The 17,988-nt window shown below is 33.8% G+C and overlaps 2 protein-coding genes across 2 annotated transcripts in view; one reads left to right on the forward strand and one right to left on the reverse strand.

Moving 5' to 3' along the window:
* The window catches only part of LOC140674594 (transmembrane protein 114), a 352,543-nt gene that overhangs the window by 121,212 nt on the left and 213,343 nt on the right, over positions 1 to 17,988 (reverse strand). The gene's annotated exons all lie outside the window — the stretch shown is intronic.
* LOC140674595 (uncharacterized) lies at positions 64 to 693 on the forward strand. Its single transcript, XM_072908243.1, has one exon. It carries the CDS (start codon positions 64 to 66, stop codon positions 691 to 693), a length of 630 nt encoding a protein of 209 aa, XP_072764344.1.

Consider the following 17,988-nt stretch of genomic DNA (forward strand, 5'->3'; position numbering starts at 1 on the left):
TTGTATTCAGTCAGCGCTTCTAAGTCAGAATGCAATTTCGTGGGAAAAATCGAACTGCAACGTATGTTGTTATCTACAACATATGGCCTGAATTCATCCTGTACGAAGAAAATTCATTTGGGCCTTATGGCGTCGGATGAAGAGGAACTGGATTTTCTACCGATTGTTAAATTATCATCTCATAGCGCTGAAGGAATTTGCTTCGATATGAAATCGTGGCAGAAATTTCAAGAAAACATGGAACAGATGTCTTTGTACTTAAACGGTGATAAAATTAAACAGAGTACGATTATCATCGACAAAATAATTATAAATTTTACTATCGCATATGGTGCTAGAGCTGTGCTAGTAGCGTATCGCGAAAACGTGCAAGATCTTCCTTCTGAAAACATCGAGGATAGGAACGCAAACGGACCTACACCGAAGAAACGGAAAACTTACAGCGTTGCGATAGTAATGCAGAGAGCAACCTTTCTGGGACTGGAAAATATAGTTGGATGTGTAAACGCTCGTTTGAATCAACTAAATTTAATTTCGAACAGTGTAAATGAATGTGCGCGATATCTAATGAACGAAATAGAGATACATCTTCCTATCAATAGTAACATTAATAGCAGTATTATAAAACTTCTGATCAAGAGTAATAGCAAGGAAATAGAACGTAACGTTCGTATTCAGCTAAAAGATTTATGATTTCTCGATATATACTTTGAAATAACATTTTTAGAAATAATCTCGCTTTACCTCAATCAAATTGTACATATGATAGTAACAAAACGAAAATTATAATCATTATCCCAGGAATATTTTCTTCAATTATTCATTTTGTAAAAACTTCTTGAATAATTTTGATTTTGTAAAAAATTTTAAATATAAACGTTACATATTTGTACATTTAAATCTATTGTCAATTTCTTTCACCCACTCCTCTTTCCCATTTTACATATAAGTAGTTCGGTTACTTTTATTGTTGAAAGAGGATGTTCCGCAACCTCTTTCAACAATAGGCGCTCATCGTAATATAAGACACCGATAATACAATACTATTTCTTTCGTTGCGTCATACCATCGCGTTTGACAGAACCTGCACGTTCCTGTGTTATTATTTTTTTTTTCATTTTCACAGGCATGACGTTATACATGGTCAACTACCATGTGACGTCATTTGTTTTGACAGGCCATACCTGCCCCACGTGCAGAACGCCAAAGCGCTTTTCCGTCCCACCACCAGCACCATAACCGATATCGGCCCTAGAGCCATACCTGTTCCACTACGTAACATAAATACCTTATCTAACCTTTACTCTAATAAATTCTTATTTAGCTCAGCACACCAGAACCAGGATCAGCAATACGAAGGATCCAGGTTCAAGTCCCGAGAAAACCAGAAAATTTTTCTTACCTGAGCGCGAACCCTTCCCCCTCCAACCACCATTTTTTTTTCCTGTCAGTCTTGGTGGTAGTGGGGGAAAACACCAGACACCCCCCGCGGTACCCGAGGGCGCGGTGGTGGGGGTTTGTTTTGACGGGCCATACCTGCCCCATTACTACTTATACTCGACGCGTGATTTGCTAACTATTTTTGCTTATAACACAAAAACTACGCTTCAAATCAAATTTTGATAAAGGAAAAATTGTCTTAGAATTGTGTCAGAAATACGTCATTTTACGGAAGGTTGTTCTGAGACACCCTGTATATGTGGCAATATGTGCCCGATTTGCACTAATTTGAACTAAACTTTGGGTGCATTATATTGTTATAATTTTTTACTATAGAACACTCTGAGACGCAGTAATACAGAATTAGACTTAACACGGATAAAGGGGAGAGGACGCTCCGACGCCTTCGATGGCGCTGTGACTTCTGTAGTGCAGTTTTTGCTAAATTGTAAAATTGGTTTGCCAAAGACTCGTACAAGATTACTAAAACTGTTTTTCGAAATTCGTGATGAAATAGATTTTTTGTGTGATATAAGCAATGAAGGTACCGACCTAGAACTTTTATAATTTGAGGATCCCGTTGTTGCGGAAATGAATGCATCTTCGAAAAGAGAGGCTGCTAGAGGCGAAAAGAGAAAGACGGATAGACTTTTTAGAAAGAAAAGAAAACAACTTGTCCCTAACTCATTTAATACACATATGTGTTAAACGAAAAGGATCTTTTGTACGACCTTGCTGCGTTTCTGGAGAATGGTGTAAACACACTTGACCGCCCTTGACGCATATATACACACGAGCATATAGTTCCGAAACGTATCTGTGCGAGAGCGCAGTGAGAGCGGAAGGAGGATTACGGAATTTCGCGAGTAAGGAAAGGAAAAGCGACCTACAAGTAACCTTGTATCGGTCTTTAATAAAAGTTAGTTTTCGACTGGTCACTGGCTATTTACAATTATTTAGAGATGGGCAGGAAAAGCCCGAGAAACTTCGAAATCGCGTTCCGCAAGCGACGGAAAAGTTAGAAGATCGCACGTTCTTCTAATCGCGAGTGAATTTTTACGAAAGCAGAACAACACACTGTCTCTCCGAAAGCTCAAGATCGAATGCGTCGAACGGTTGCACGAAGGAGATTTTATAGCTTAAATTTTCTAGAACATTCGAGACTCTTCGGATCTTTTTTCCTGTTGTTTTGTCAAAGTCCGCTTTTGTTAAGGTAATTATTGAATGTTGTTGTTTGTCTCCTTCGTGCGGCCGTTTTGCGATAAGAGACATTTTGAATTCAATAGCACTGTTTGTTTATGATTTGCGCAGCGTCTCCCGGAGCGCGCTCGGATTTGGCGGCGCGGCGTGCGCATGTGACGTAAAACGGCCATCATAAGCCGTTTAATTATTCTCGTATATCTGCTGTATAAATTAATTCGTTTTTTCTTTTTTATAGTTATTTTATGAGAGTTAGGTGATTTACAACAGTATCTCTTTGTAAATTTATCACGGACACTGCTGCACATCCCCTACTCTTTTTACCGAGACGTTGCCTAACCCCCGTTAAAGTTTTCATAAGTGTTAGACAGGCAACGCGTATATTGTGATCAACAAAAATTAAAAGTGAAGTGTGCAAGTTTTTCAATGCCGTACTACGAGATGCCATCGTTAGTGAACATCATCTTCGATGCAATAGGTATTACGCAACATGGTGGGCGAAGGACCTTGCTCTCTAACTAATACGGGTTTTGAACCTGATGGCGTCCCAGAATGTAAATTTTTTAATTTTCATAAAAATACTAATATTAATACTAATAACAATATTTTTTCAGTATAAATTCCAGTTGGAGTAAAAATAGACGTTGCTGAACGACGATTAACACGGTAATGGAGATGCCATCAGAGGGAATTGGACGCATAGGTGCGAGACGACCTTTAGGGCGATACCTTTGAGGACCGGAGATACGAGGAGATGTTTCCCAAATTTTATGAGGATCATCTTTGTCTGCGAAAGCTCTTTGGAGAGCTTCCATATGAAGTTTGGGAAAAAGAGAAACTGTGGCTCCCCAAATCTTTGCAGTAGGATTCCAGGCCGTCGAGCAAAAGGGCTAAATGGACTGTGAGTGTTTATAATTTTTTATCATTTTATAACATATATTTAAAACTAATAAAATTATTTGTTTTTTCTGTTTCAGAGCTGTTGTCCGCTTCTCCCCCCCCCTCCCCCTCCCCAACAATATATATATATATATATATACTTATTTTAAATTTTTTATATCTTTTATTAATTTTTTATATCTGTCACGAATTGCGGGTGTGATTTAGAATTGTACTCGAAGGACCAGTAGAATGTTCGAATAAGGTGGCTCACGCTCCGATTGGTGCGCTGAAAAGGTCGTGATTTAAACCAGTGTCGGATCGAAAGTAAATTCGTTTATTAACAATTAACAATAAACACTTCAAATATCACAGTTTTACAATCCACAAAGAACTCGCATACAATGATCACGTGCGTAACACGTGAACCAAACAAGCCCGCTCCTGGGCGCACGAAATGGCGGTACATAAAATCACATGTGTAACACGTGGACTGAAGAAACCCGCTTCTGGACGTACGAAATGGCCGCCGCCGGCCTCGAAATTACCGATTTTCCCATTGAGAAATGTTGGTTACCTTTGTCCGTTGCGGGACAAACTCCTAATTGTCCGTTGCGGGACGAGAGAGCGAGGATAGCCGATTAACGCTTGCACTCGAGACTGCTATACACGTGGTTTCGGCCAACGAAGGACGCTGATACGTTCACACACGACACAAGCGAATATCTTGACGGTACGAGCGGATTGACGATGTGAACGGAAATCTTGACGCGACGTCCGCTGAACGCTAACTTGCAATGGTGAATCACCATGTAGCTAATCACAGTTGTTCGATACGAATCGTGCGGTTGTTGCGACCGATTCGGCTTCTTATTGCTGAAAGGAACGCCGAGCGTACGATACGAACGTGCTCACGATGGAGAACCTCCGACTATCGCGAGCGTGAACTCTGTTCCCGCGAAACGTAGAGCACGCGGATACACGTCCTATCGGGTCGACGGTCTGAACAAGAAGGAAGTACTGAAAACGGAAAAGATTATTCTCGAAGCGATCGCGCCGGCGCGTCATTGATCCACGCGGATAATCGATACATCGCGATTCGCGCTGAGATCGCGTCGTTCGCGGCTCTGCGGGTGCTGCCACCGCGGCGTTATGTAATCGCTCACACTGATATGGATTTCGCTTATCAATCTCGCGATTCTAAACTTATGGCCGACTTACATGACACGAATTCTGTCGCAGTCCGTAACAATATCTTTTATTATTTTTTATATCTTTTATATTTTTTATTATTTTTATATCTTTTATATCCTTTTTATATTTTATATTTTTGTATTTTTTAAATTTTAGATTTTAGTATTAAAATAATTTTAATACATACACACAGACGTACGCACGCACATATATATGGTATGTACACACATACACATTTTTTAATAAAAATTTATATTAATATTAAAAATTATTTTATTTCTGTATCTCCTTCATCTATCCTATCTTTATTCCACCACACATTATATAATTAATAATAATAATTTTACTAGCTCTTTAAGCCTTTTACATCATTTATAAAGTTATAAATTAATAATAAGTTACAATTTAATATAAAAAATTTAATATAAAAAATTTATTTTTTCGCGTGCGCCTTTAACCTTCATCTTATCCAGCTATCCTCTTTCCTCTCTCCATTCTTACTCTCGCATATCTTCCTACTGCCACGCCATATCGCGCTCTCTCTTGCACCCATATCTCCTTTTGCTATCATCATGCTCTTCTTGTCCTACACATACAGCGCCCTCCTTCTCCCACCACATCATACTCTTCTTGTCTTACGCCATATAGAACGCCTATAGCTCTGTCCTTTTCCCACTATACACGCTCTCCTTGTCCAACGTCATATAGAACGCCTACAGCACTGTCTCTGTTACCACGTTGCGAATGCCACCGGTACGTTACTGTGGGGCAGAAAAGCCAGATTCAGAGTGCGCAACATGCCAAATAGAGGGGATACACCGGTAGAAGGGATGATGCACACAAGCGCGAACCGCATACGTGTGTGCTCGGAGATTCGGTTAGCTTCGGATAATAGAAAAGAACAGATGTACTGTTTTCTGTCTCTTTTTTACCAAGCCAACGATGAAAACGACGGCAATACTGCTCTATTGTGTTGTTCGCTTCTCGATTCTCCATACGTGCAACAGTGAATAGGGCGAAATGCTTTCTCAAGAATTATTTAAAAAATGATTAATAATGTAGAACATTAAAATTATAACTATAAATTATATCATTAAATTAAAATTAAATTAAATTAAGTTTGATATTAATATTAATATTAATATTTTTAATAAATTATTCAACTGTTAAATTGATTAAATATTTAATTCTATAGATAAAAATTTAATAATTGAATAATTATAAATAATCTAATATTAAAAATATTAAATAATAATAATATTAATATTATATTTAATTTTATTTAATTTTAATTTAATAATTTAATTTATAAATAATTTTATAAAAGAGACTATAAATCTCGGAAAAGCATTTAACACTCACGCATATTAAGAATCAAGCAGCGTTGTACTAATAAAAAAATAATAATTGTAACAAATATTAGTAATAAGAAACTATATATTTATAAAAAATATAATATATATAATAGCAATTACATATTTAATTTAATTTTACTTTTTTATACACGTATATTTTTGTAACACAATACGACACATAAACATATACACATCACACGTATCGTTTTGACAGTATTAAAATAATAAATGATGGTGAGTTTCCACACCACCCGTGAGGTATCACCAATGGCGCGTTTGATTTTTTTTTAAATGGACTTTCGCCTGGAGCCTTGTTATATCACATTATATTATATTACATTATATTATGTTGCATACAAATGCCGTACAGACAAGATATGTATCTTTTACACACGTGTTTTTGCAAATATGTTTTCTTAACTTGTAAAAAAACTTTAATTTTTAGTTAATCTCCTATTTTTCTTCGACTTATAAAGGTTTTTTTAGGAATAAAAAAATTCGAATTAAAGCGGTTTTTCGAGTTTCAGTTTCGAGTTACCGAGATATATAATTTTATATAATTATCTCAACTGTATTTAAATTTGTTTTATTTATTTTTGTTTTAGTATACTTGTAAAGACTATACTAAGCGGTGAAAATAAACATGAGCAAATAACCTAGTGTGGTACTTAGAACGTAAATAAAACAAAGATTTCTTATAAGAAGTCTTGTGTACTGTGCTAAGTTGTCACTTGCTCATGTATATACTTGGTGTTAGTGTCAGTGTTGGTGTCAAACAGTCTCGCCAGCAAATCAATTGTAAGATTATTATTTTAATTTTAATTTAAATTATATATATATATATATATATATATATATATATATATATATATATATATCAATTTTATAAATATTATATATATATTAACTTTCTTCTTTTTCCTCTGTCTTGCCATTTTTTAATTTGTAATAATATATGTGACAAAAATATAATAATAAAAAAACCTAAGCGAAAGTTTTGCAAAGCTTGGCTTAATGATGAAAGAACCAAATCGTGGATACAGGAAGTTTCTTTCGATAATTCTCTGTTCTATTGTATAGTGTGTAAAAAAAATTTTTCATATCATTCGTCTGTTTTCAGACATGCAAATACTTTAAGTCATAAAAATAATATTAAATTTGATAATAATAATAATGATAATCATGATGATAATCATGATAATCATGATGATCATCCTGATAATCATGATAATCATGATAAAAAACCTAAAACACAATACAAAAAAACTTTTAGACATGAGTGGCTGGAAATTAAAGAATATCAGTCATGGTTACGTGAAGTACCAAACACCGCTTTTTCTTTTTTTTGTTTGGTGTGTAATAAATCAATTGCTAACGGTCTGTCGGAAATACACAGACACGCAAAATGTAAAAGTCACACAATTAAATTTAAAGAAAATAAAATAAATGAAAATAAATCGAATGTAATCGAAGATACAAATATTGAGTCGCTTTTGTCGTTTAATGACCGTAGAAAAGCAGCAGAAATAAGATATGCCGCATTAATTGCTGACAAAAATATTTCTCATCAAACTGCGAAAGAGATTCTTAGCTTCTTTCAAAACATAGGAAAAGATCCTAATGCATTGAAAAACGTTAGCATGGGTCGAACAAAATGTACAAACATTATTACAAATGTTTTGTGTCCAATTGAAACGAATTATGTCGTTAATAAGCTTCAAAATACCAAATTTTTAATTTTCATTGATGAAACATCCGATGTTACAAATGAAAAATGGATGACTTTTTTGTTCGATATGTTGATCCGGAGACAATATTCACTCACAATTAGTTAAATTAATTGATATTGATGCCAAAGATTCAAGTGCAGAAAAGTTATTTAATGCATTTAAAAATAAAATGTAAAGTTAGAAATACCATTTTTGAATATTGTTGCCTTATCATGCGACAATGTGTCGGTTATGACAGGAAAACGTTTATCTTTTAAAAAAAAATTGGAAGAAAAATGTCCACATTTATTAACATTTTCATGTCCTTGTCATTCTGCCGTATTAGTAGCGCATGTTGCATCTAATAAATTGCCCGAATTTTGCGAGAAATTTAAAAAAAAAGTTGCTAGTTATCTTAATACTAGTCCAAAACGTACGGCAATTTTTAAAGAATTTTGCGAATGTTTTCAAGAAAAACATCTCAAATTATTATAATTATGTGATACACGCTGGCGTTCTCATTATTTATGTGTCGAAAGACTTCTTGAATCTTGGGATACAATTATATACTTTCTTACTGAAATGATAATGAGTGAGAGAACAGACAATAGAGGAAAGCTACTGTCTACTTTGAACAATGTAGAAACAAAAGCTTATTTTCTTTTTTTAAAGTACGTTTTAAATTTCTTTAACGCATTTAACGCTTTTTTTCAAGCGGCCGAAACGAGAATTCATTTGTTGCAACCGAAATCTGTAACCTTTCTTTTCCAAATCTGTCAAAATTTTTTAAAAGAGGAACATTTAAAACCATTTTCTACAGATATTATATTCTCTCTAAAACAAGATCAAAAAGCTCTTAATGAAATTAGTTTAGGATCAGAATGTGAAGAATACCTTAACGAATTAATAATAAAAGGTCACGTAAACATAATTACAACTATTCGAGAAAAATTAACATTTTATGTGACTGCTGCAGAGGAAATTCATCAAAGATTACCTATAAATGATATATTCTTATCAAAATTAAAAGTTTTTCAAGCATGTGTAAGTTTAGTCAGTAATAATAAAGAAACATCTTTCAATGATGTTTCTTTCGTGGCTAAAACTTTCGGCGGTATTGACGAAAATGGTTTAAAACAAGAATGAATTGCGTTATCATTAGATTTTACAATGGAAAAGAAAAAAGTCTCTCTAAATTAAATTTCGACAATATGTGGAAAGAAATTTTACAACTATTAATAAACGGTATATTAATAATATTGCTAAATATATCCAATTTTAACAAAACTTATAAGTAGCATTAGATCACTTCCAAATTCAAATACCGATTTGGAGAGAATGTTTTCTTGTTTAAATAATGTTAAAACTAAAAAGCGAAATAAATTTTCGTCAGTTTCTGTTAATGCTATTTGTGTGTTTAAATCAGCATTAAAAACGAAAGGAGAAACAGTTTTAAACATGACAATTGATAAAAAACATTTGTCTCTTATGTCAGCAGATAATATATGCTCCCACTGTTAAGAAAAAAAAAGTATTTTAAGTATTATATGCTGCGGATGCTGACGAAGCTGGTCCCTCTTGGAAATAATAAACAAATAATTAAATTATTTATTTTATTAATTAATTATTTATTTGTTTTTATTATTTTATTAATCATTTATTTATTTATTTTTTATTTTATTACCTAATTTTTTATTTTTATTTTTTATTTTATTTAATAATTTATTAATTATATATTTTTATTTTAATTTTACATGTTCTATTTTATTTTATTTTATTTTTATTTTAATATTTGTAGGACATCATACCCAAAAGATGTGTAAAGAGGTGTAAAAGTTTATTAAAGACACCACATTTGAAAAAAACAAATGCGTTAGATATTTTGTCTGTAAAAAACGCCACACTTTTAAAAAACAAATGTGTAAAAGATATTTTGTTTGTAAAAGACAACATTTTTTGCAAAGAACAAATATGTAAAAATTATCTTGCCTGCAAAAGACATCACATTTGAAAAAAATAGGTGTGCAAAAGATATCTTGTCTGTACGGCATTCGTATGCAACATAATATAATGCAATATAATATAATGTGATATAACAGGACTCCAGGCGAAGGTCCATTTAAAAAAAAATTAAACGCGCCATTGGTGATACCTCACGGATGGTGTGGAAACTCACCATCATTTATTATTTTAATACTGTCAAAACGATACGTGTGATGTGTATATGTTTATGTGTCGTATTGTGTTACAAAAATATACGTGTATAAAAAAGTAAAATTAAATTAAATATGTAATTGCTATTATATATATTATATTTTCTATAAATATATAGTTTCTTATTACTAATATTTGTTACAATTATTATTTTTTTATTAGTACAACGCTGCTTGGTTCTTAATATGCGTGAGTGTTAAATGCTTTTCCGAGATTTATAGTCTCTTTTATAAAATTATTTATAAATTAAATTATTAAATTAAAATTAAATAAAATTAAATATAATATTAATATTATTATTATTATTTAATATTTTTAATATTAGATTATTTATAATTATTCAATTATTAAATTTTTATCTATAGAATTAAATATTTAATCAATTTAACAGTTGAATAATTTATTAAAAATATCAATATTAATATTAATATCAAATTTAATTTAATTTAATTTTAATTTTTAATGATATAATTTATAGTTATAATTTTAATGTTCTACATTATTAATCATTTTTTAAATAATTCTTGAGAAAGCATTTCGCCCTATTCACTGTTGCACGTATGGAGAATCGAGAAGCGAACAACACAATAGAGCAGTATTGCCGTCGTTTTCATCGTTGGCTTGGTAAAAAAGAGACAGAAAACAGTACATCTGTTCTTTTCTATTATCCGAAGCTAACCGAATCTCCGAGCACACACGTACGCGGTTTGCGCTTGTGTGCATCATCCCTTCTACCGGCGTATCCCCTCTATTTGGCATGTTGCGCACCCTGAATCTAGCTTCTCTGCTGTGGGGACATTATAAAATACTTTATATTTATATGCATTTATTATAAATAAATGTAATTATTTACTGTAAATAGAAATTATGGACAAGCAGAGGAGAAATAAATCTACGCGTATAAAAGTCGACAAACCTTTCTTTCGCCACCAGACCTCCGAAATCAGCCGGAGCGAACACTCTCCCCTTCTCCTGTAGACCCATCGGTATCGCCGGCGGTTCCTCCTGCTTACCTAACCCCTCTCAGATCCCAGAGTTAGAACCGACATGGTATATCTACTCACGCATACTGTGAATATCATCCATCTATCATTTCATCGCTATCAATTGTACAGCTAAACACCAATAAAGAGTTGATCACTGGAAACGGAGTGAATCTTCTCTAAACCGGAATCTACCTTTATCCCGAACCTTGACACGAGCGAAATCCGAGGCATCGAGAAAAACAACGTTGTTATAGATTAAAATTAGAAGAATATGATTACGAAATAATACATAAGACCAAACGAACGAACGCGAACGCCGACGCGCTAAGCTGTAATGTGACCAGAAGTCTATGAAACAGAAAAGGAAAAAGAGATACTTGCAATAAAAGACGAAGAAGAAGACGAAAACCAATGATAATACACGTATTTACAGTGAAGAAGAAAAGAAAGAAATATTGTACGAATATCACGATCTATGGGGGACGAGGGCACTTGGACACAGTTTAATTAGATACGTTTCAAATGGACACGATATTTTACGCACGGTTCAATTGGATACGGTACAGTTACGCACCGTTCCTTTGGACACAGAAAGTTGCATCGTTTACTTGTGCATCGTTCATTTGCACACTGTTCACTTAGACACCGTTAACTTGCACACTGTTCATTTAGATATAGAAAGTTGCGCAGCATTTACTTGCGCACCGTTTATTTGCACACCGTTCACTCTCGAAAATACCGACAGCCCTGAGGAAACCGCCTATAAACCGACGTACAATTACGATGATACGCACAAGAATTAAAAGAACATTTACGGGCAACGAACCAAGTAGCAAGGGAAAATTTTAAAGAAGAAAAGCTAAAATCAAAGAAATATTACGGCAAAAATACAAAAGAAACAAACTTTATAATAGACGATAAATTAATTTACAATGAAATGTTACGCCGAGGAAGATTGAAAAACTCGAATCGCTATGGACAGGACCGTATAAAATTACCGAAAAATACTTCAAAGAAAATTACACGGTAATAAAGGGGAGGAAAACAACCCGCATGCACATTAATAAGTTCAAGCCATTTATTGTAGCATAAGCAAAAGTAAAGAAGAGGGGATAAGAAAAAAATTTCGTCGCCACTTACCTTAGTCGGAGACATCGGAACGACAATAGTAGCACCTGCATTGGTTGAGGTTCCCTGGCCTTCGTCGCGCTACGCTTGCGCCTTGAAGGGCCCAGATTATCTCCGCAGCGTTGCTGCTCGGCCCAAACCGAGGACCCACAACACCCGACGACACAGGACGAGTACCACCTCATGCACTTGCCGCTTTTTCCGTCTGACGTCATAAATAATGAGAAAGGCTCCACGCTCGTGTAGACTGCGGCGAGTGCTCGCTTGACCGGGTCGTCCGGTAGTTCCGGCCGAACAACCAGAACCCGGCACACCCTACAATAAAAAAAGTTTATAATGCCGGAACATAACTCCCCGCAATTGACACATTCATCGATCCACTGCTTCATATCGAAAGAGTAACGCGGCGAGTAGACTGTCTGACGGATAAAATGATGCGTGATGAACTCATCGAGAAATTCATACGAGAGATTCAAAATGCTCTCAACGATAAAAAAAATGCAGCACAAGAATTAAGTCAACCCAAGAGATAAATTAAACTCAATATGATATTACAGGACACTCGTTAGTTGGATCAGTCCAAGCCGCATGAAGTTAGAGGAGATAGAGACCTGGTATCACATACAAGAATTTAAGGTACAACCCAGTATTCGAAGAAATTGGACGCGTTCGCTTGCAAAGGAAAGCTGGAAACTAGTAATAAAAAAGATTTATCTTTAGATCAAAGGTACGCGCGCGAGCAGATAAATGAATATTTACAACAAACCGAGAAAATGTGTGAAACCATGAGATTTCAAAATCGCTACCACAGAGATACATGTACGAACCTTGACACTTTAGCAAAAAGAGAGGCAGAATACTTAAAAGTATCATGACAAGAGTTGAAACATTATACAAAAAACAGACAAACAGACGCCAAGGACTAATAAATGGAATAGGTTCTTTAACAAAATCACTATTCGGTACAATGGACGACGAAAGACAGATTAACGCACAATTAAACTTACTAAAAAATAATCAACAGACGATACAACATTCCGTACGAAATCAAATTAAGATAATAAATACAACTATCGCGCATATTAATAGACTAGAAAATATAATAAATTGTAATGAAAAACTCCTACAAAAACGAGTACGCAGAACGCAGCGAAATAAATGAATATTTTACGATAATTACCATAGTAATAACGGAATTAATACGAGACGCGGAAAACCTTATAGAATATCTAACATATATAAGTAAAGGAGCAATGCGGCCAAAAACGTCGATAGACAGGATAAAACATTTAAAAGAAGCATCAGTTGCCGCAAGGAATGTATTTTCCATTCCAAATACACGCCAAAGACTGGCTCGTAATAAAAAAATATGCGACAATAAGCGCGTTTTACGATAAAACAATTATTTCCACTTTTTTTTTATTTTTTCGTTAATTGCGCAACCGAATTATACTATAATGAACGTAATTACGTTACTTGTACACGATTATAATAATGTATTTGCAGTAACAGAGGTTAACAATAAAATAATCGCGATAGATAAAGAGAAACTAACATACACACACACTTAATAATAACGGAAAAAGATTTAAAAAATTGTATCAAGATTAACTCATAATACACATGTAAAGATGCGATACCAACATATAGAGTAAATGTAAACTCACCATGCAAAGTACAAGTGTACACACAACAGCGTCAACAAAATAACTAATATAAAACATCTTATATCAAGCCGTGCCACATAAATCGCGTTACAACAGCCACAAACATAGCTCTACTTGACTGCTAAAGAACAACAAATAACGATACGATACGACGAACGACAGGAGTACAAAGAAGTAATTAGAAACACAGGGAAAATTATATTAAAACGAAAATGTAAATTAATAACCCATACATGACCATACAGGCGAGATAAGTAGTCTATGAAACAGATATATTATAGAAACTTACCTACCTGAATACCTGACACTCGTACGAAAACATAATACGATAATACACGACAACGATACATAGAAGACATAGGTCAGCACCGAGCGGAATTAACATAACTAAAAGTAAAATTAGAAGAAGTAGATAACAATTTGAAAAAATAATGAACAAAATTTCTTTGCGCAAAAACAATTCGTAAATCCAATGGCGATAAACGGAACAATCATAATAGTGATAATATTGATTGTAATTTATATAATCATAAAAAAACAAAAATACACTGAAAACTCTTAATAGTGCAGCGTACGGGGCTCTGCTGTACTTTTACAAGTTTATCATCTCTACTGTAGAGTTCAAAGCCGTGACAATATATTACTTCGCCCACACACCAAAAAAAGTTCGTACTTATTAATAAAAGACATGTAAAACACAATAATATGAATCCGCACGAATATGACGGTTGAATTATGTAATTTCGCGAGACGCGGAGCGTGAGTGTACAGGGTGTTTCGTCAATGTACAGCTTATTACGACGGGTTGCCTGCTCATAGGAGCGGAAGGCTGGTAATGCAGGAATAAATAATACAGATTATTCACGTACATTTTTGACGAAGTATACTAGCTGTCACACTATCAACGCGTAATAAACTGTTAAAAGAAGAAACTAAATTGCACAAAATAGCGAACTTAAAAGAATATTATAATATTATAATATTAATATTATAATATTCTTTTAGGTATATACTTTCAAATATTAATATTTGTCACAAATTTGCTATTTTGTGCAATTTAACTTCTTTTTCAGTTTGAAATAATAGTTTGTGGGGCGCAAGGGGAGAGGCGGAGCTTCATTCAATGTATTACATTTAAATAAATAGATCCATTAAGAGTACGTTTCATTAAATATACATGATATGAGAAAATTATGTCCTATTTATGAAACTTTTTTTGTTTATAACTTTTTAATAAACAACAAGCCTAAAACCTTTTGAATGCTACTCAGAGTTATGACCTTGACAACATATATCAAGGTCAAGGTCATTAGAGCTGGGTTCCCTATTAAGGATTTGGTAATTATCCAGAAGAGCTGCCTCACCTCAGATTTTGATCAAAGTAGGCTTATTAGTAGGGTTTTTATCTTTTGTTGTTTTGTCCTTGTGTATTGTCATGTCTCAATACAGTTTGTAGTTATCATTTTCAATTACTGTTGTCGGCGTACATTTATAATACGGTGTATTGTTTTGTTCTGTGTTGTATGTGTTGATAATTGCTTTGTGTATTATTTTAACTACTGTATTGTATCTTTCTGTATATTTTATGCTTGATAATAGTTTACATCCTCCTGTTATGTGATCTATTGCTTTCGGGAACTGTCTGCATTTTCTACATTTGTCGTCTTGTACATTTGGGTCTTTGATGATGTACTTTAGGTAATTTTTTTTGGTATTACTTGATCCTGTATTGTTGTTAAGAATCCTTCTCTTTCTGAAAATAGTTTTCCCTGTTGTAGCCATATATAGATGTCTGTCGTGCTTACGTGTTCTTTGCTTATTATGTAACGGTATTTATTATTATTATTATTCTTATTTTGGTGATGTTAAAGTTATGGTAAATATGCATAAGTACTACCCCAAAGAAAACTCAAATTTTTTTTATCGTAATCAACAAAACTAGTACAAAAATAGTACGTACAAGTGTTTTTACGAAGGCGCAAGTCTTTTTATAAATTTTAAATGAAAAAATTACATAAATAAATTTATTCATCATCATTTATTAGATCTTCAAAAAAAGTTGATAGAAAGAAAAAAAAACATTATAAGTTAGAGATTAAAATCGCTAGTATTTAATTGTAAACAACGGGTTAATTAAAACGATCTGACTAGCCAAAATCATTCAATTTATTCACACGACGTTTCGACCATATGGTTGTGGTCCTTTTCAAGTGTAAATGTAAATTAAGAAAGGGAAGAAAGAATCCAATGGGACATGTTTAAAAGTAGAACTTAATTATGAAACAATTAAATATTGTTAAACTGTCAAATTGACTGTTTCGTTATAAACTCATGTTGACATGACGTGTCTCGTTGTTTGTGTTTATCTCAAATTTAATAACCGTTGATTTTAACTAAGTGACATATTTAATTGTTTCATAATTAAGTTCTACTTTTAAACATGTCCCATTGGATTCTTTCTTCTCTTTCTTAATTTACATTTACACTTGAAAAGGACCATAACTATATGGTCGAAACGTCGTGTGAATAAATTGAATGATTTTGGCTAGTCAGGTCGTTTTAATTAACCCGTTGTTTACAAAAAAAACATATTAGTTAATTTCATAACATACACACACACACACGAGGGGTACAAGGGGGCCTTCGACCCTTCCTCCCGCACCCACCCCGTCCACCTCGCTTCGCATGTACGTTGCAAGACAAAACAAACTTTATATGGATTTGCATCTTTTTACGTGAAGCGAGGTGAACGGGGTGGGTGCGGGAGGGAGGCCGAAGGCCCTCCTTGCACCCCCTCCCGTGTGTGTGTGTGTGTATATGTTATGAAAATATTCCTTCGTATTTATATTATTCTATGCGAATAAAAATCAAATTTATTAGTACTTGAAATTCGCATATCTCGAAATTGAATATTAGTATTCTCCATCGTCATAACTTCTTCAGAAAAACTTGCGCCTTCGTATAAGCACTTATACATACTATCTTCACACTAGTTTTGTTGATTACAATAAAAAAATTTGAGTTTTCTTTGGAGTAGTACTTATGCATATTTACCAGTTATTTATTGAACAAAAACTGTTTCTCCAAAATTTGTCAAAATATTATTAATTTTTGCGTGGGTTTCTTACAATTAGTGAAAGCTATATATCTAAAACGTCTATAAGCAAGAGCGAGACGTTTTTCTGGAAACGAGTTAATCGTCGCAGGCGGAGGGTTTTGGCTCAAGCATATTTAACCTTCACCATAGATATATTTAAATTAAATATAAATTTAATTAAATTTACACTTCAGTAAACAATTTGCACACATACAGATTCCGGTCCCTTTACTTCCTCCTGTTTCCTTCTTAGTTTCCTACATCATCTTCCAAATCCACTCTCCCTGCTACTACTGATATACCTCATACTCTCCTAGTGAGCCCACATTTAATTCATAACCCACATCACGACCACCTTCCGCTGCTTCAATCATCATCCTTGGTGACTTACCTTCTTCTTCATTTTAAAGAACATGTGACCTCGACCTTAAAGAGGAATTATCCGATTCTACAAACAAGAAGAGAGATTGTGACACGGAATCACACGAGGGTGACCAACAACCGTTCAAACATTTCCTCTAGTATTTTCTCGCCCAATTCTCTCCGATTCAAGGACCGATTCCTAATCCAATATACAAGGCTCTGACCCTGTAGCTCACCAACGTCTCTATGCGGTTCTCACTACAAATCTTCTCGAGACGATTATTCCATGGTTTCTTCTAAGCCATAAATATTCTCTTGCCGTTTCTTGTCATTCCTATTCAAGCACTTTGGAAAAAATTCCTTCCTTCCACTGTTCAACTTCAAGAATTATGACCTCTTCTATTCTTTTCCTTTAATAACTTAATTTTAATATATAAAAAATATTGTACAATTCCAGTCAGAAATCAATCTCTTACAAGTAACACTATCCAAGTGTCACTCGCCGATTTTGATAAGCTTTGAATATGTTGTAATCTAGACCAAAATAAGAGACATATTTTTTTATACGTGCCCATACGGCCGTTAAAGGAGTGAAACACCCTCTTGAGAAAAATCAGTTTTTATATTTCTAAGCGAATATCGTCGAAACGGTAAGAAATATAAAAAAAAGTTTTATAGTTTTTAATGTACTTTAAAATCATGCATTCGGATTTTTCGAATATATCATATTTTTCGAGTTCCCTCCCCTTTTACAAT

The sequence above is a fragment of the Anoplolepis gracilipes genome, chromosome 16 (genome assembly GCF_047496725.1).
Source record: "Anoplolepis gracilipes chromosome 16, ASM4749672v1, whole genome shotgun sequence".
NCBI classification, from domain to species: Eukaryota; Metazoa; Arthropoda; class Insecta; order Hymenoptera; family Formicidae; genus Anoplolepis; species Anoplolepis gracilipes.